General features: G+C 45.4%; 2 protein-coding genes across 2 annotated transcripts in view; one reads left to right on the forward strand and one right to left on the reverse strand.

Annotated features, from left to right (window-relative positions):
* The window catches only part of MED29 (mediator complex subunit 29), a 59,918-nt gene extending 41,502 nt beyond the window's left edge, over positions 1–18,416 (reverse strand). Inside the window, exons 1-2 of the mRNA XM_089679801.1 lie at positions 18,186–18,416; positions 7,859–7,917 (exon numbers count right to left, since the gene is read on the reverse strand). Of these exons, the coding sequence (XP_089535927.1) occupies positions 7,859–7,917; positions 18,186–18,365 (239 nt within the window). The 5' untranslated portion in view covers positions 18,366–18,416. The remainder of the gene's footprint in view (positions 1–7,858; positions 7,918–18,185) is intronic.
* A 120-nt stretch (positions 18,417–18,536) lies between these two features.
* Positions 18,537–19,785, forward strand: part of PAF1 (PAF1 component of Paf1/RNA polymerase II complex) — a 36,131-nt gene continuing 34,882 nt past the window's right edge. The window contains exon 1 of the mRNA XM_089679799.1: positions 18,537–18,674. Coding sequence (XP_089535925.1) covers positions 18,628–18,674 — 47 coding nt within the window. The 5' untranslated portion in view covers positions 18,537–18,627. The remainder of the gene's footprint in view (positions 18,675–19,785) is intronic.

A 19,785-nucleotide genomic window follows, 5' to 3' on the forward strand; every position in this document is an offset into this window, starting at 1 on the left:
CTGCTGACACAGAAACAAAGCCAGATTGAAGTTTGCCAAAACTTATGTGAGGAAGCCAAAATCCTTTTGGGAGAATGTGCTGTGGACAAACGAAACAAAAATTAAAGCTTTTTGGTAAAGCCCATCATAGTTTTCAGAAAAAGAAATGAGGCCTTGAAAGAAAAGAATTCAGTCCCTTCAGTCAAACATGGTGGAGGTTCACTGATGTTTTGGGGTTGCTTTGCTGCTTCAGGCATTGGATTTCCTGACCCTGTGCATGGTGGCATTATGAAATCTGAAGACTACCAAAGAATTCTGGGGTGCAACGTAGGGCCCAGTGTCAGAAAGTTGGGTCTCTGTCAGAGGTCATGGGTGTTACAGCAGGGTAATGACCCAAAGCACACTTCATAAAGCATCCGGAAATGGTTTCAGACAAAGCGCTGGAGAGTACTGAACTGGCCAGCAATGAGTCCAGATCTCAAACCCATAGAGATCTGTCCAGAGTAAAGATAACCTCCTCTTAGACAACTGTCACTGGAACAAGTGCCCACATTTGAATATTTTCCTTCACCTATTCCTTTGATAACCCAAAATTTTAAACTTCCCTTACTTTCAGTCCCAGCAACAATGATCACCAGGGTAAAGTGAGGGTGAATCTTTCTAAATTGAGGGCTAGTGTGTGTGGGCATGATGCGACTCCATCCCATAAGAAATACAATATTACAAACCCAAAAAAGGGACTTTGTGAGACGCACCAAAATTTTATCAAAATCTTTACATTTTATTAAAAATTAACATGTTAAAAAAGCTCAGAGTATAAAAAAAACTTTCATACACATACAAAGAATGATGATGTACATATATCATGAGACCATGTGCACTTCCTCAGGAGATGTAAGAACTCATGAATGTCTATGAGGGAACCAAATCCTAATCCACGAAGGGTAAAAAAAAGACTGCTTTTGCAGTCTTTATTATCTCCATTCCTGGTTATTGCAGTGAATTTTTTCAATTTGGTAATACCTCACAATTTGTGTGTGTGCGCGTGCGTGCGTCTTACAAATCCACCAGGGGTGGTTGGGGGGTTTGAAACCAGCTGAATGCTGGTCCATATATAGAAATTATAGCAAGGATATGCCAACTGCTCCACACTGTCTCGAATTGTGAGGCGAACCAAACCAAATTGAAAAAATTCACTGCAATAGCCAGGAATGGAGATACTAAAGACTGCAAAAGCAGTCTTTTTTACCCTTTGTGGATTAGGATTTGGTTCCCACATAGACATTCATGAGTTCTTACATCTCCAGAGGAGGTGAACATGGTCTCATGAAATGTTTGGAGATCCTTTTCTAGCATGAATTTTTCAAGATACGTAATTACTCATGATATACACTCACCAGTCACTGTATTAGGTACACCTTGCTAGTACCGGGTTGGATCCCCTTTTGCCTTCAGAACTGCCTTAATTCTGTGATTCAGCAAGTTGTTGGAAACATTCCTTAGAGATTTTGGTCCATATTGACATGATAGTATCATGCAGTCACTGAAGATTTGTCGGCTGCACATCCATGATGCAAATCTCCTGTTCCAACACATCCCAAAAGGTGCTCTATTGAATTGAGAGCTGGTGACTGTGGAGGCCATTGGAGTACAGTGAACTGTGTTATGTACAAGAAACCAGTTGGAGATGATTTGAGCTTTGTAACATGGTGCATTATCCTGCTGGAAGTAGCCATCAGAAGAAGGGTACACTGTAGTCCTAAAGGGATGGACATGGTCAGCAACAATGCTCAGGTAGGCCATGGTGTTTAAACGATGCTCAAGTGGTACTAAGGTGTTCCAAGAAAATATCCCCCACACCATTACACCACCAGCCTGAACCGTTGCTATAAGGCAGGACAGGTCCATGCTTTCATGTTGTTCACACCAAATTCTGACCCTACCATCTGAATGTCGCAGCTGAAATGGAGACTCATCGGACCAAGCAATGTTTTTCCAATCTTCTATTGTCCAATTTTGGTGAGCCTGTGCAAATTGTAGCCTCCAATTCCTGTTCTTAGCAGACAGGAGTGGCACGTATGGACAGCTTTTATTTGTCTGGCTTTAGAGCTTTGATGTCACGGTCATTGCCAGGAATGCAGCAAATGAAGTCAGAATTCCACATATATTATTTAAAAAAGAAAAAAACTATACACCTCTGATGCTGGGATTTCTGTTGCACGAGTCTGCCATTAGACATCATACTAAAAATGCTAGTTGCCAGGTTGGAATTCTGACTTTATTTGCTGCATTCCTGGCAATGACCGTGACATCAAAGCTCTGAAGCCAGACAAATAAAAGCTGTCCATACGGTTTCAAGGTTCAACATGTTGTGCATTCAGATGGTATTCTTCATACCTTGGTTGCAACAAGTGGTTGAGTTACTGTTGCCTTTCTATCATCTCAAACTAGTCTGCCCATTCTCTTCTGACATCAACAGGGCATTTTAGTCTACACAACTGCCACTCACTGGATATTTTTCTCTTTTTCAGACCATTCTCTGTAAACCCTAGAAATCGTTGTTCGTGAAAAGCCCAGTAGATCAGTTTTTTAAAATGCTCAGACCAGCTTCTCTGGCACCAACAACCATGCTAAGTTCAAAGTCACTTAAATCTCCTTTTTTCCCCCATTCTGATGCTCGGTTTGAACTTCAGCAAGTTATCTTTACCTCATCTAGAGGCTTAAATGCATTAGAGTTGCTGACATATGATTGGCCGATTAGCAATTTGTGTTATCAATCAATTGAACTGGTGTACCTAATAAAATATCTGGTGAGTACAGTCATGGCCGAAATTGTTGGCACCCTTGATATTTTTCCTGAAAATCAAGTATTTCACACAAAAAAGGTATTGCATTAACACATGTTTTGCTATACACATGTTTATTCCCTTTGTATGTATTGGAACAAATATAAAACAGAGGCAGAAAAGCAAATATGACATAATGTCACACAAAACCCCAAAAATGGGCTGGACAAAAGTATTGGCACCCTTAACTTAATATTTGGTTGCACACCCTTTGGAAAACATAACTGAAATCAGTCGCTTCCTATAACCATCAATAAGCTTCTGACACCTCTCACCCGGAATTTTGGACCACTCTTCCTTTGCAAACAGCTCCAGGTCTCTCTTATTGGAAGGGACACCTTTTCCCAACAGCAATTTTAAGATCTCTCCACAGGTGTTCAATGGGATTTAGATCTGGGCTCATTGCTGGCCACTTCAGAACTCTCCAGCGCTTCTTTGCCATCCATTTCTGAGTGCTTTTTGACGTATGTTTGGGGTCATTGTCCTGCTGGAAGACCCAGAATCTTGGACGCAAACCCAGCTTTCTGACACTGGGCCCTACAGTGCGACCCAAAATCTTTGGTAATCCTCAGATTTCATGATGCCTTGCACACAGTCAAGGCACCCAGTGCCAGAGGCAGCAAAACAACCCCAAAACATCATTGAACCTCCACCATATTTTACCGTAGGTACTGTGTTTTGTTCTTTGTAGGCCTCATTCCGTTTTCGGTAAACAGTAGAATGATGTGCTTTACCGAAAAGCTCTATCTTGGTCTCATCTGTCCACAAGACGTTTTCCCAGAAGGCTTTTGGCTTACTCAAGTACATTTTGGCAAACTGTAGTCTTGCTTTTTTATGTCTCTGTGTCAGCAGTGGGGTCCTCCTGGGTCTCCTGCCATAGCGTTTCATTTCATTTAAATGTCGACGGATAGTTCGCGCTGACACTGATGCTCCCTGAGCCTGCAGGACAGCTTGAATGTCTTTGGAACATGTTTGGGGCTGCTTATCCACCATCCGGACTATTCTGCGTTGCAATCTTTCATCAATTTTCCTCATCCGTCCACGACCAGGGAGATTAGCTACAGTGCCATGGGTTGCAAACTTCTTGATAATGTTGCGCACTGTGGACAAAGGCAAATCTAGTTCTCTGGAGATGGACTTGTAACCTTGAGATTGTTGATATTTTGCCACAATTTTGGTTCTCAGGTCCTCAGACAGTTCTCGTCTCCTCTTTCTGTTGTCCATGCTTAGTGTGGCACAGACAGACACACAATGCAAAGGTTAAGTGAACGTCTCTCCTTTTTATCTGCTTTCAGGTGTGATTTCTATATTGCCCACACCTGTTACTTGCCCCAGGTGAGTTTACAGGAGCATCACATGCTTGTAACATTCTTATTTATCCCCAGTTGTGAAAGGGTGCCAATACTTTTGTCCAGCCCATTTTTGGAGGTTTGTGTGACATTATGTCGAATTTGCTTTCTTTCCTCCCTTTTTTTGTTTTGTCCCAATACACACAAAGGGAATAAACATGTGTATAGCAAAACATGTGTTAATGCAATACGTTTCGTGAGAAATACATGATTTCCTGGAGAAATATCAAGGGTGCCAACAATTTCGGCCATGACTGTATATGTATATCATCATTCTATGGATATGTAAGAAGGTTTTTTTTTTATACTCTGAGCTTTTTTTAACATGTTCATTTTCAATAAAATGTAAAGATTTTTATTAATTTGAGGTGTCTCACAAAGTCCCTTGGGCACTTTTTGGGTTTTGAATTAGGGTGATTCTTTCCTGTAGGAAAACATTGAGAAATAAAAACCTGACAAAGGTTCTAACGCTTGCTTCATCAATCCAGGAAAATTGTGCCAGCCACTGGACTACATTCCCCAATATAGTCCTACAAAGAATATTCTAGGGAGCGTGGGGACACATTTCTGGCACCTAGTGAATAGTTTAGAGGAACGTATGGATAATGTAGTTCAGAGAAGTGAATCCAAACAACCAATTTACAGCAATGCCTTAGCTCTCACTAGGACAGGAAGAGATAGGGAATATTCCCAATGGGGGCATGAACAGCTATAGCACTCATTGTAACCTTTACCCTCTCTAACCAAAATGTTTTGGCTAGCGTACCCCTTCAAAGCCCAACTAGATTTATAGTTTAAATCACATTTCAAATGCATCAAACAAATTGCATGAAAAGCCCTATAGTTAGTTTTCTTTAGAAAGCAACCCGAGTAAAAAAAATAAATAAATAAAAAAAAAAAAACCTGTCCACTGCCAGCATACATCAGAAAAAGATTCCTTGATTTATGTGGAAGCAGTGGACTCTGCAGAGGTTCAAAATGCAGCCTGCTAACACAGAGCTAGAGCTCCCCAATCAGCAGGCAGCGTGAGCTTTGCCGATTGCACAGGTATAGGTCATACTCAGCAAGGGTGTGTTAGACCCCTGCAGAAAGACCACTCCTTCCATAGAGAGCCAGGGTCCTTCTCTGCATGCTGGCAGGAGACAGGCTTTTCATACTCTTTTGATGCACTATGAATATATTTGGCCAACTGAAATTTCAATTTGATTTTAAGACAAGTGTAAAAAAAAAAACAAATACACCATGGGCAGCACAGTGGCTAAGTGGTTAGCACTTCCACCAAGCTGCACTAGAGTTCTCAGTTCAAATCAAAACCATGGCACTACCTGAATTGAGTTTGCATGTTCTCCCTTTGCCTGCGTGGGTTTCCTCCATGTACCCTGGTTTCCTCCCACACTCCAAAGACATGCTGGTAGGTTAACTGGCTCCTGTCTAAATTGCCCCAAGTATGTGTATAAATGAATGTGAGTTAGGGACCTTAGATTGTAAGCTCCTTGAGAGCAGGGACTGATGTGAATGTATAATACATATATACAGTCATGGCCGAAATTGTTGGCACCCTTGATATTTCTCCAGGAAATCATGTATTTCTCACGAAACGTATTGCATTAACACATGTTTTGCTATACACATGTTTATTCCCTTTGTGTGTATTGGGACAAAACAAAAAAAGGGAGGAAAGAAAGCAAATTCGACATAATGTCACACAAACCTCCAAAAATGGGCTGGACAAAAGTATTGGCACCCTTTCACAACTGGGGATAAATAAGAATGTTACAAGCATGTGATGCTCCTGTAAACTCACCTGGGGCAAGTAACAGGTGTGGGCAATATAGAAATCACACCTGAAAGCAGATAAAAAGGAGAGACGTTCACTTAACCTTTGCATTGTGTGTCTGTCTGTGCCACACTAAGCATGGACAACAGAAAGAGGAGACGAGAACTGTCTGAGGACCTGAGAACCAAAATTGTGGCAAAATATCAACAATCTCAAGGTTACAAGTCCATCTCCAGAGAACTAGATTTGCCTTTGTCCACAGTGCGCAACATTATCAAGAAGTTTGCAACCCATGGCACTGTAGCTAATCTCCCTGGTCGTGGACGGATGAGGAAAATTGATGAAAGATTGCAACGCAGAATAGTCCGGATGGTGGATAAGCAGCCCCAAACATGTTCCAAAGACATTCAAGCTGTCCTGCAGGCTCAGGGAGCATCAGTGTCAGCGCGAACTATCCGTCGACATTTAAATGAAATGAAACGCTATGGCAGGAGACCCAGGAGGACCCCACTGCTGACACAGAGACATAAAAAAGCAAGACTACAGTTTGCCAAAATGTACTTGAGTAAGCCAAAAGCCTTCTGGGAAAACGTCTTGTGGACAGATGAGACCAAGATAGAGCTTTTCGGTAAAGCACATCATTCTACTGTTTACCGAAAACGGAATGAGGCCTACAAAGAACAAAACACAGTACCTACGGTAAAATATGGTGGAGGTTCAATGATGTTTTGGGGTTGTTTTGCTGCCTCTGGCACTGGGTGCCTTGACTGTGTGCAAGGCATCATGAAATCTGAGGATTACCAAAGGATTTTGGGTCGCACTGTAGGGCCCAGTGTCAGAAAGCTGGGTTTGCGTCCAAGATCCTGGGTCTTCCAGCAGGACAATGACCCCAAACATACGTCAAAAAGCACTCAGAAATGGATGGCAAAGAAGCGCTGGAGAGTTCTGAAGTGGCCAGCAATGAGCCCAGATCTAAATCCCATTGAACACCTGTGGAGAGATCTTAAAATTGCTGTTGGGAAAAGGTGTCCTTCCAATAAGAGAGACCTGGAGCTGTTTGCAAAGGAAGAGTGGTCCAAAATTCCGGGTGAGAGGTGTCAGAAGCTTATTGATGGTTATAGGAAGCGACTGATTTCAGTTATGTTTTCCAAAGGGTGTGCAACCAAATATTAAGTTAAGGGTGCCAATACTTTTGTCCAGCCCATTTTTGGGGTTTTGTGTGACATTATGTCATATTTGCTTTTCTGCCTCTGTTTTATATTTGTTCCAATACATACAAAGGGAATAAACATGTGTATAGCAAAACATGTGTTAATGCAATACCTTTTTTGTGTGAAATACTTGATTTTCAGGAAAAATATCAAGGGTGCCAACAATTTCGGCCATGACTGTATGTAAAGTGCTTTGTAAATTGTTGGTGCTATATAAGTACCTGTAATAAAAATAATAATAATGCCTTATGCAGAATGAGCTATAATGGTGACATATTTAGCAGTCAAGATGGAAAAAAAAATGTTGGTCGAGTATGAGGAAAAACAGACCAAAACAGAAAATGGATGTCCAAAAGAAGGTTCACGGATTTGTTTCTGAAATGTACTTACTGTGACAACGTAATACATTTCCTCAGATTTCTGTTACAGTTTTATAAAATTAACAGTGAAATCAATCATGGAATCAAATCTGGTACCTTTCTATGATCCGGATAAAAGGAATCCATAGTTTGAAGCTGAAATTTAGGTACAGCAATTTTTTAAATAGTTACATTGCCATACCCGGCATTTAGCTGTATTATTTATTTATTTTACAAAATCCCTGTAAAACACTCTTTTTCAACACTGTGCATCAATAAGAGATAAGCTCACTGAAGTGTCAGATTATGGTCAAGCTTGTACAACACAAATACTTACTGCCCATTATCAATATTTGTGTTCTGGGCCAGATTCAGAGCTGCGATTTTCATGAGACTCTAAAAAACAAGGAGCACACATATAAATATTACACTTAAATAAGTAAATATCAACTGTGGAACAAGTAATTGGAACAGCAGTCGTACAGAGCACAAATGTATAAGCATTGATTTGTAATGAGGGTTTTAAAATCTGTGATCTTTTACCTCCTCCCGTAGCAGGCCGGCGCGCTCTCCCCTCCTCCTCCCGTAGCAGGCCGGCGCGCTCTCCCCTCCTCCTCCTCCCGTAGCAGGCCGGCGCGCTCTCCCCTCCTCCTCCTCCCGTAGCAGGCCGGCGCGCTCTCCCCTCCTCCTCCTCCCGTAGCAGGCCGGCGCGCTCTCCCCTCCTCCTCCTCCTCCCCCCGTAGCAGGCCGGCGCGCTCTCCCCTCCTCCTCCTCCTCCCCCCGTAGCAGGCCGGCGCGCTCTCCCCTCCTCCTCCTCCTCCCCCCGTAGCAGGCCGGCGCGCTCTCCCCACCACCTCCTCCTCCTCCCGTAGCAGGCCGGCGCGCTCTCCCCTCCTCCTCCTCCCGTAGCAGGCCGGCGCGCTCTCCCCACCTCCTCCTCCTCCCGTAGCAGGCCGGCGCGCTCTCCCCTCCTCCTCCTCCCGTAGCAGGCCGGCGCGCTCTCCCCACCTCCTCCTCCTCCCGTAGCAGGCCGGCGCGCTCTCCCCACCTCCTCCTCCTCCCGTAGCAGGCCGGCGCGCTCTCCCCACCTCCTCCTCCCGTAGCAGGCCGGCGCGCTCTCCCCACCTCCTCCTCCTCCCGTAGCAGGCCGGCGCGCTCTCCCCACCTCCTCCTCCTCCCGTAGCAGGCCGGCGCGCTCTCCCCACCTCCTCCTCCTCCCGTAGCAGGCCGGCGCGCTCTCCCCACCTCCTCCCCCCGTAGCAGGCCGGCGCGCTCTCCCCTCCTCCTCCTCCCGTAGCAGGCCGGCGCGCTCTCCCCTCCTCCTCCTCCCGTAGCAGGCCGGCGCGCTCTCCCCTCCTCCTCCCGTAGCAGGCCGGCGCGCTCTCCCCTCCTCCTCCCGTAGCAGGCCGGCGCGCTCTCCCCTCCTCCTCCCGTAGCAGGCCGGCGCGCTCTCCCCTCCTCCTCCCGTAGCAGGCCGGCGCGCTCTCCCCTCCTCCTCCTCCTCCCCCCGTAGCAGGCCGGCGCGCTCTCCCCACCACCTCCTCCTCCTCCCGTAGCAGGCCGGCGCGCTCTCCCCTCCTCCTCCTCCCGTAGCAGGCCGGCGCGCTCTCCCCACCTCCTCCTCCTCCCGTAGCAGGCCGGCGCGCTCTCCCCTCCTCCTCCTCCCGTAGCAGGCCGGCGCGCTCTCCCCACCTCCTCCTCCTCCCGTAGCAGGCCGGCGCGCTCTCCCCACCTCCTCCTCCTCCCGTAGCAGGCCGGCGCGCTCTCCCCACCTCCTCCTCCCGTAGCAGGCCGGCGCGCTCTCCCCACCTCCTCCTCCTCCCGTAGCAGGCCGGCGCGCTCTCCCCACCTCCTCCTCCTCCCGTAGCAGGCCGGCGCGCTCTCCCCACCTCCTCCTCCTCCCGTAGCAGGCCGGCGCGCTCTCCCCACCTCCTCCCCCCGTAGCAGGCCGGCGCGCTCTCCCCTCCTCCTCCTCCCGTAGCAGGCCGGCGCGCTCTCCCCTCCTCCTCCTCCCGTAGCAGGCCGGCGCGCTCTCCCCTCCTCCTCCCGTAGCAGGCCGGCGCGCTCTCCCCTCCTCCTCCCGTAGCAGGCCGGCGCGCTCTCCCCTCCTCCTCCCGTAGCAGGCCGGCGCGCTCTCCCCTCCTCCTCCCGTAGCAGGCCGGCGCGCTCTCCCCTCCTCCTCATCCTCCTCCCGTAGCAGGCCGGCGCGCTCTCCCCTCCTCCCGTAGCAGACCAGGGCGCTCTCCCCTGTTTTGCCTTAACACTGTACGCACAATTATTAGGCAAGTGAGTTTTTTTTTTACCAAAACATCATTATTATACATATTGTCCAATTCTAAGCTGTATGCACTTGAACGCTTATTGGATTTAAGAATATCAGATAGCATATCAGTGTATTTGTGTAATGAGAGAGGCTGTGGCCTAAGGAGGAGATCAACACTCTGTAGCAAGGTGTTCATAATTATTAGGCAGCTTCTATTCCTCAGGCAAAATGGGCCAAAAAAAAAAAAATAAATAAAAAGATTTGACTCTGAAAAGTCAAAAATTGTGAAAAGTCTTTCAGAGTGATACAGCACTCTTTAAATTGCTAAGATATTGGGGCGTGATCACAGAACCAAATGTTTAAATTGCAAATAGTCAACAGAGGCACAAGAGACAAGTTGAGGTAAACAAAAAGCACAGGCTAACTGCCAAAGATTTGAGAAGAATCAAATGTGAAGCTACCTGAAACACAATATCCTCCAGTGCTGTCATATTCCAGAACTATAACCTACCTGGAGTGCCCAGAAGTATAAAGTGTTCAGTGCTCAGGGATATGGCCAAGGTAAGGAAGGCTTAATCCCGACCACCACTGAACAAGACACATAAGTTGAAACGTCAAGACTGGACCAAGAAATATCTGGAGACAGATTTTTCAAAGGTTTTATGGACTGATGAGATAAGAGTGACTATTGATGGACCAGATGGATGGGCCCATGGCGGAGTCAGTAATGGGCACAGAGCTCCACTTTGACCCAGACGTCAACAAGGTGGAAGTGGGGTAACTGTATGGGGTGGTATTATTAAAGATGAGCTAGTTGGACCTTTTCGGGTTGAAGATGGACTCAAAATCAACTCCCAAACCTACTGCCAGTTTTTAGAAGACACTTTCTTCAAGCAGTGGTACAGGAAAAAAAATCTACATCTTTCAAGAAGACCATGATGTTTATGCAGGACAATGCTCCATCGCATGCATCGAAGTACTCCACTGCGTGGCTAGCCAGTAAAGAACTTAACGATAAAAGAATGACATGGCCCCCTTCCTCACCAAACTTGTGGGCCCTTCTAATGGGAGATTTATGCTGAACAGTGTCTGGGAGGCTGTGGTTCCTGCTGCACAAAAAGTGTCAACAGATCAAGAAACTGAAAGACTTCACAAATGAAAGGCTTATGACTTATTGAAAAGGGTAGCTATATTGGTCACTGATTTTTTTGTCTGAAATATCAGAAGTGTTTATTTGTAAATTTTGAGTTGTTTATTATTCTCACTGTAACAGATGAAAACAAACAAGTGAGATGAGAAAATTTTCGTTTTTCATTTAGTTGCATAATAATTTTGCACACCGATAGTTGCCCAATAATTGTGCACACGTATTCATCAAAGCGAAAACCTCACTTTTACTTTCTTAAATATTCAGGTTTGTGGTTTATTAACATTTTTAATTGTCCGAGAGCACTGAAGTTGCTCAATAATGAAATTAATACTCCAAATAAATGCCTAACAATTGTGCACACAACTCAGTTATACTTTAAAGACAGGAACTGGTGTGAATGTACAGCTTTGTAAAGATCTGTAATAAATAACAGGAAATTTCCCTTCACTTCCTGTCCCAGAGAAATCACAGGATGTAAGATGAAACTTGAGGGGGATTCCCTTCTGAGATTTTGCAGATAAGAAGTTCCTCTAAGTTCTCCATTAAAGATTTATTCATCATCCAAGTATCTTATGAAAAAATGCAGCTGGGAGTCAAAGGGAACACAGGCAGACATTGCTGGTAAGCTGTATATCTGTATAAAGTGCATCTCTAAGAAAAACATTTTTGGGGGGAGTTTTGGACAGTGTTAGACTGTGAGGTTTTAATTGTTGCCTGTGACCCCACTGGAGAGATTCTCCCCTCTCTATGTGTACTGGTGAGAATCATCACTGAGACAAAGTGATGGGAAACTGATGATTTCACAGTTGCCCTCAGATGAAAAGGTAAGAATGATTCAAACAGTGGCCACACATTTCAATGTTGTTATTCAATCAATGTTCGATTCAATCAAAGTAACAGAACTGTCATATAACCATTAATTTCCCTTCCAATCGGTTTAGATCAGATTCAATCAAACTGAGTTGATAAGGGGACTATCAATTTGCATTGATCAGCAGCATTGAGACGTTCTGGTCATGAATCTGATTGTATTTCAGTTAATCAGATTATGACACTGCATGATGGAAACAGATGTGATCAGGGTGGATAAAAATCAATCATTTTTAAAAAAAAAAAAAAATCAAACAAAATCAGATTTTTTTTATTTAAATCAGATTTTTTTTAAATAAAATGCTTTTTGAGGAAAATATATTACCATCCAAAGGTTATTCCATCATGAAATAAAGATTCGTTTTTTAATTATGTAGAATAAGGCTGTATATGTTGAATTTTTTTGGTAAATAAATTCCATGAATCCATTCACAATGTCATGCTCTTCCAGAGGTTTTTGTAAGATTATTGGGCAGTTTCTCTGCCTACAAGATATTATCACAGATGTTGGTTTACTTTTGCAGTTCTCAAAACTGAATTTGACTCAGCGGAGATCACATGCCTCTTCTTCACAGCAAAAATGTTATAACATGAACAGAGTTAAGAAAAAGACCTTAATCCTAACTTCTACAAACCTATGAATACAGAATCAACCCCTTCAGTGCTAAGTTTCAAGACGTTCAGTGAATAGAATAGAAACAATATTTTTCTGATTGTTTGGAGTGGAATAGATCTGCACAAGAAGAAAGTGAAACTAAGTGTGAGGAGGAAGGGGCTGACAGTCTAAGTTTCTTAAAATATATAGATTTTGTTTAGCCAAATTAGTTCACAAACATGGATGTTTAAGCAAATCACATATGCTGGAATGTTATTGTTTCAGTTGAATAAATCTATTTAAATTGTTATTATTAAGGTAATGATTATTTTTCTCCTTCCTAAATACAACAGAAAAGTTGTCCAAATATGAATGATTAACCTATTAAACTGGGGATAAAAAAACTAATATGAAAAGTTGTTATTCTAAAAATCTTCATCTACTTGCATATTAAAGTTATACCAGCAAGAATTAGTCTTTATGTAGAAAACTAGGATTTAAATCAAGCCTTACTGACTAGTGATTTAAATCAGTTTGATTTAAATCAAATCCACCCTGGATGTGATTGATAATTTACGATGGTATCTTCCAACCATTGCTTAACATCCACTTCCCTGTGTGTGGCAAAATGGCGTGTGTGAGCAAAATGGAAATCGATCATTTATACAAGTGTGTATGGCCACCATAAGACTGACCATACACTATACAATCTGATTGTACATTCTTCTTTAGCTTGACCAAAAATTATATGAGATGTGACAATTTACTTGCCAGAATACCTGTGGCATAGCACTACTGTGATGAGACACACAGCCATTAGCACTACAGCGTGTTCTGCCATGTTCTAACTTGCACACGTATGGGTTGCAGAGCAGCTGACTCAGTCTTTATGGAATAGTAAAAGAAATCCTGGATGGCTGTACATTAACATAGCAATCCACAAGGCCATACAGTGGAGGGAAAGAGCAAAGTTAACGCAGTTCCCGTGTTTGCACTTATTCATCAAGAGGTCATGAATGCGTGAACTGCTATGGCCAGAAATCCTGGATCGCATACATTTACATGATGCAGTGCAGAGCGGCCACCCCGCCACAGTATATCAACATTGAGCAGTCCGCTAGTGGTTAAAGCTCAATTAAAACCATTCATGTAAGTTTCCCAACATAAATACATTCAAAGCATGCTGGGAATGCCAACTGTCACAGTTGCTTGTGCTCTCAACCAAACTGTCAAGCCATCAAAAGGACTGGTTTCACATGATCACATGTGCAACACCATGGCAACTGCAGATCAAACAGAGGCTAAGATGGCAGCTTTCCTGGCTGTAAAGGATAGGAGGGTTTGGTTCTACCTAAAGTGCCTGGTCACACTGGGTGTGAATTAGCATGTGATTTGCAAATCGCATGGCAAGTCGCACCCTATTGTCCGATAGCGATCATATCGGTGCAGTTCTGACTTGGTAAGAGCCACACCAATTTCTAAAGTAGTGCATGCACTACTTTTGCTGCGATTTGCATAGACATCTGTGTCACGTCTTGCAAATCGTACTTCAAATAGGCATGTCACCTGACTTTGAAATCAAGCAACTTCACTGTAAGTGGCACGATATCAGAGTTGGGATAGGTGTGATCGGGGTGTAAGGCTTCATTTAAATGTCCTGGTCAGCCATGGTACAGCATGTATCTTACGAAAAACTGCAGCTGAGAAAACAAATGTGCAGCCTGCACCCAAGTATGATGATATTTCCCTATCTGCAGGTAACTGCTGGCTGTAAGAAAACTCCTGAACAGCAGTGGACAGCTGCTGTCAGCCTGTCATTGCTTTGTACAGGCTTCCTGGCCATGATAGCCCCGAGGTATGTGGACAATCGGCTGCAATTTTCTGCACCACAACCAACTCGGCCCGAAAATCTGCTCAACTCCTGTTCTGGAGACGACTAACATTTCCCCTCACTTCCTGTTTTGGAGAGGTCACTGGTAGGGATGAGCTCAGGCGTTTGATTTCTAGTCTGAGCCCTGCCAGGAAGGTGTCACCAGTACGACATCTGCGGCCAGGGCATTCCCCACCCAGCATGCACACTTGTACAATGCACATTCATAAATGCAGCATCAAGGTGGGGAATGTCTCCCCTGCTTATGATTGGCCCAGCACAGGTCGCACTTTCCTGGTGGGCTCAGACTAGTATCCATACATGTCTGAGCTCTTCCCCAGGTCACCAGTACAAATAGAGAGGGGACGGGTCCTTTCACACGGGATGGACCTGTTTAGTGGATCCACTTGCTCAGTGGGGAATCTCTCCGCTGATCCATGCTGAGCAAGCAGATGACAGCTCTGTGTCTGCTCCACTGCTGCAGAACAGACCAGAGCTGCTTGCTCTCCTCAAAAGGGGGGTTGGATGGAAATGGACCACCTGTCCATTTTCATCCAACACGATCCGACGGACAGGGAACTGAATCCCCATCCACCCCTTTTTGGCGGATCGGATGTTGGCAGATGTAAACAGACACATATTATTTTATTATTATACAGTATTTATATAGCGCCAACAGTTTGCTCAGCGCTGTACATTACAATGGGAGACAGTACATGAGACAGTACAGTGCAATACATGAGAGGTTCGAGGGCCCTGCTCCTTGGAGCTTACAATCTAGGAGGGAGGGAATAGTGGTACAGGAGGAAATAGCTGTGGGGGATGGAGTGGTAGGAAGAGTGGAGGAGATCGGCAATTAGGTAAGGGCGGGGTAGGCTTCCCTGAAGAGATGGATTTTCAGGGTGCGCCTAAAGGTGAGGAGGGTAGGTGACAGTCTGATGGATAGGGGTAGTAAGTTCCAGAGGATGGGGGAAGTCCTGGAGATGGGAATGGGAGGAGGAGACCAGGGAACTAAAGAGTAGGAGGTCTTGTGAGGAGCAGAGAGTATGTTTTGGGTGGTAGATGGATATCAGATCGGTGATGTAGTTTGGGGCAGTGTTATGAACAGCTTTGTACGTCAATGTTAGTAGTTTGAATTTTATGCGTTGGACAATCGGAAGCCAGTGGAGGGAATGACAGGGGGGGGTGGCGGATACGGAGCGATTAGTAAGGTGGATGAGTCTGGCCACAGAATTCAGGATAGACTGAAGCGGGGATAGCCTGTGGTGAGGTAAGCCGGTGAGGAGGCAGTTATAGTAGTCAAGTCGTGATATTATCAAGGGAGTGAATGAGTTGCTTAGTAGTTTCTGGAGTTAGGAATGGAGGTATTTTGGAGATGTTGCGGAGGTGGAGTCTACATGAATTTGTCAGCGATAGGACCTGGGGCTGGAAAGACAGATTGGAGTCTAGGATGACACCTAGTACTCTGGCTTGCGGGGTGGGACTGATGGTGGTGTTGTTGGTCGTGCTGGAGAAGTCGGGGGGGTCGCGGGCTGAGGGGAAAACTACGAACTCGGTTTTGGAAAGGTTTAATTTGATAAATATCCGTTTATACCCTCCGCTCCATAGGGGAGAATGGAGGTTCCGATCGGGTCCTCCTAAAAAACAGGCAGGTGGACCTGATTGAAACTTCCTTGTGAAAAGAGCCCTAAATCACCCCAAAGGGGACACAGACAGCAATAAAAACCTGAACAGAGGGTCTAACCCTTCCACACTCAATCCAAAACTAAAATAAATCAATACAAATAAAGTTGTTTGGATAGAGTAAGGCAGGCCATACATGGGTCGAATTCTGAACAAATTTCCTTTGTAGAAAATCACAAACAACCAAATCAATCCATCAAAAAGTGTCAGACACTCAAAAGGGATCTTCAATACCTCCGGATCATACAGCTGCACCTCCAGTAATGTTGTGTACCTTATCCAGTGCAGAAAATGCAGCAAAGGATCTTATGTTGGCGAAACAGGACAGAAGTTGCAAACAAGGATGAATTTGCACAGACATACCATCAAGGAACATAAAGAAGATGACTTTTGCACACCTGTGGGACACCATTTCGCACAACCAGACCACACTATGGAAGACCTCAAGATCTCAGTTCCAAAAAGGGATTTTCAAAACTGTTCAGGAAAGGAAAACCTTTGAACTAAGAATGATAATTCTATTTGACACAAGAGATAACGGCCTGAATTTGGACATGGGATTCCTCACTCATTATCCAACAATTTTACGACCCCCTCTGTGAGTGTTGTCCCCCCCCCCCCCCCCAGTCTTTGCTTTTGCTGTGTCTTATCTCTAATCCTAGTCTGATAACCATTGCTGTGTATATCTGTTTGTTTCTTTCTGGGTTTTTTTTCTCCCCCTTTCAACATCTCTTCTAACATTCTGCTAAAACTTTGTAGTACTGCCTGGACCTTGAGGTCGGTGGACACTCCCCGAAAGCTTGTCCTCAAAATTGTATGTTAGTGCAAATAAAGTATCACGTCAGTACTCAATTGTTTCTTTAAAAAATCAGAAATTTTATGCGTTTTGTAATCCGATGGTGCCACCATTGCTTTCAAAATTCGACCAACCAAGCCTTCAAACTTCACCCCATGTTGTTACAGAAAAGAATTTTCATGGCTGGGAATCTTCTCTTCTTTCCAGGTCACAGCTAGCACACATTTCTTTTTCGATTATATTTCTTGCACAATTCTCCCATCTTTGATTAGAAATGCTTTTGCTTTTTCAAACATTTTCCAACATGCTCGATCACTCAAATTCGATGGCCGCAAGAAAATCGTCCACTGCTGCGGCCCTCTAATGGTGCGCAATTCAAAGACAATTCTAAGTTATGATTTTCAAAAGAAACATTTTTCGGAATCCGACCCATGTATGGCCAGTAGAAGGAAGGGGCTGCTTTTCTTTTTTTGCCATCTGTGTCCTATGGGGGGGGGGGGGGATTTCTCTTTACCTCCTGTCCCGTAGCAAAAACAGGAAGTGAGAGGAAATCCCTCCACAATGAAAGAATTTCTGGTTATCAATAGAACTAAGGTTCCCATTGGCAGATTTGCCTTCTATTCCTGTTCTGGTGACAACCCAAAATTTGGATTTCCTTTCACTTTCGGTGGTAACAGTCTTCAGGATAAATCGGGTGAATGACCACAAGAACGATAAAACTAACAGATATCTCTCTCCACAACTAAGAAAAAAATTGCCTTCAGCTCTACGTAGAAGAATATGAGGTGTGCGCACAGCTGTGTGTTCATAGTTCCCTCGTGGTCGTGCCTAGGTAGAGAAGGATGACAGCCCTATAACATGCAGCGGGGCCCCGCCCCCAGCATCTCCTGGGAGACAGTCACCCCTAGCAACCACAGGCCTGCTTTCCATTTCCCAGCGAATATTATTATACAGTATTTATATAGCGCCAACACTTCCCTCAGCACTGTACATTACAATGGGGGACAATACACTAGACAGTACAATAACAATACTACGCAATACACGAGGGGTTCGAGGGCCCTGCTCCTTGGAGCTTACAATCTAGGAGGGAGGGGATAGTGGTACAGGAGGAAAAGCTGTGGGGGATGGAGTGGTAGGAAGAGTGGAGGAGATCAGCAGTTAGCAGGGGGTGAGGTAGGCTTCCCTGAAGAGATGGGTTTTTAGGGTGTGCCTAAAGGAGAGGAGAGTAGGTGATAATCTGATGGATTGGGGTAGGGAGTTCCAGAGGATGGGTGACACCCTGGAGAAGTCCTTGAGGCGGGCATGGGAGGAGGAGACCAGGGAACTACAGAGAATAGGCGCTGACTGGCCGCTGTGGTCACCTGTCCTCTCTAGCCCCCTCTAGTGTATACCAGTGATAACCGCCTCCCGCTCTCCCCTCAGCCCGGCGGGTACCTGGAGACTCTCCTTCAGCTGCGGGATGAGCATCCTGTACCTCTGCACCGGGTCAAAGTCCTGCTGCTGCTGTGGCATTCCCATCTGCTGCTGAGCTGCCCCTGGGCCAAGCTGAGGCCCAGGAGGTCCGCCGCCCACAGGTGCCTGAGGACCCATCGCTGGGTTCATGGGCGCCGCCATTGTTCTGTGACGAGATCACGTGCCTACCGCTCTCAACCACAGACGCGTCGGTAGGCGGGCCCTGCGACTCCGCCTATCTTTATTCAACAATAGCTAGCGCTTCTACGTCCAAACAACAAGTCCCATGATTCCGTGCGGCACGTTCAGGACCTTACGTCATGGGTGGCCTCTGTTGTGCCTGTTGTGTGTGTGTGTTAGAGGAGGCGGAGCGATTGAAGGACTGGGGATGCAGACGGCTATGGGTTGTGTGTTCTAAGCTAGCATGGCGCCTACCATCCAGACTCAGGCCCAGCGGGAGGACGGACACCGGTAAGTTATGACTTGTCTTGCGAGCACTATGTGGTAGTAGAGACGGTTGTTGGAGACGTCACCCTCCCGGCTCTCTGAGGGCTCCGGGGATCACACGCAGGGGATCTCCTCGGACACCCCAAGTCCATTTGAAGTGTGGGGGCAGAGCCGCCAGGACTGACCTATTCTGGAAAATACCACTTTCCTGGCTGCCACCCGCTCTAATACATTGTTAGTGGCCAGGAACAAGCATGCAGCAAGTGAAGTCAGCTCCTGGGCTGTGTGCTCGGTCAGTGGTCGGAAATACCGCATTTTGTAGATGTGAATGGGGCCCTTATGTAGAACTGAGCCCAAAACCCTTTTGTATTCATTTTGGATAGAGTAAGGGAAGGTTATAACCCCTGTCAGCTGTGTTTTTTTTGGCATCTGTGTCCACATTGGGGAGATTTCCCTTCACTTCCTGTCCCATAGCCAAAACAGGAAGTGAGAGGAAATCCCTGCAAAGCTAAGGACAGACCTGGTTGTCACGAGAGCGACTGTCCCATCTGTTATTGTTCTGGGGTTTTCTTTAGTGGTCACCAGGATAAATCGTGGCGGTGAATCTCCCTAATGGGGGCACTGAGGGCTATAAAAACCTGACGGGGGTCTAACTCCTCTCTATCCAAAACTAAAACAAAATAGGACACGAGTTCTGGTGACAGCCAAGTGTTTCCCTCGCTTAGGAGGGATTTCCTCTCACTTCCTGTTGGGCTATGGGAGAGGAAGGGATGGCTTCCCATGGGGACACAGATGGCAACAACAACCTGGTATTGGTTATACGATTGTAAGCTCTAAGGAGCCGGGCCCTCTGATTCCTCTTGTACCAAACTGGATTGTTACTATATTGTCTGCCTTCATGCTGTAAAGCGCTGCGCAAACTGTTGGCGCCATATAAATCCTGTATAATAATATAAATCCCGTATAATATTACTATACAGGATTTATAGAGCCAACAGTTTGCTGAGCGCTTTACAATATAAGATATAACCCTCCCTAAGGTCTAGTTCACACCATAGAAACACAGTCCAGATGCGTTCCGGATGCGTTTTTGCATGCATGTATTTGATGCGTTTCAGCGCATTTTTTTCCCCTT

Source organism: Staurois parvus, unplaced genomic scaffold (genome assembly GCF_062004578.1).
Source record: "Staurois parvus isolate SC_StPar_1 unplaced genomic scaffold, SC_StPar_1.0 ptg000232l, whole genome shotgun sequence".
Lineage (NCBI taxonomy): Eukaryota > Metazoa > Chordata > Amphibia > Anura > Ranidae > Staurois > Staurois parvus.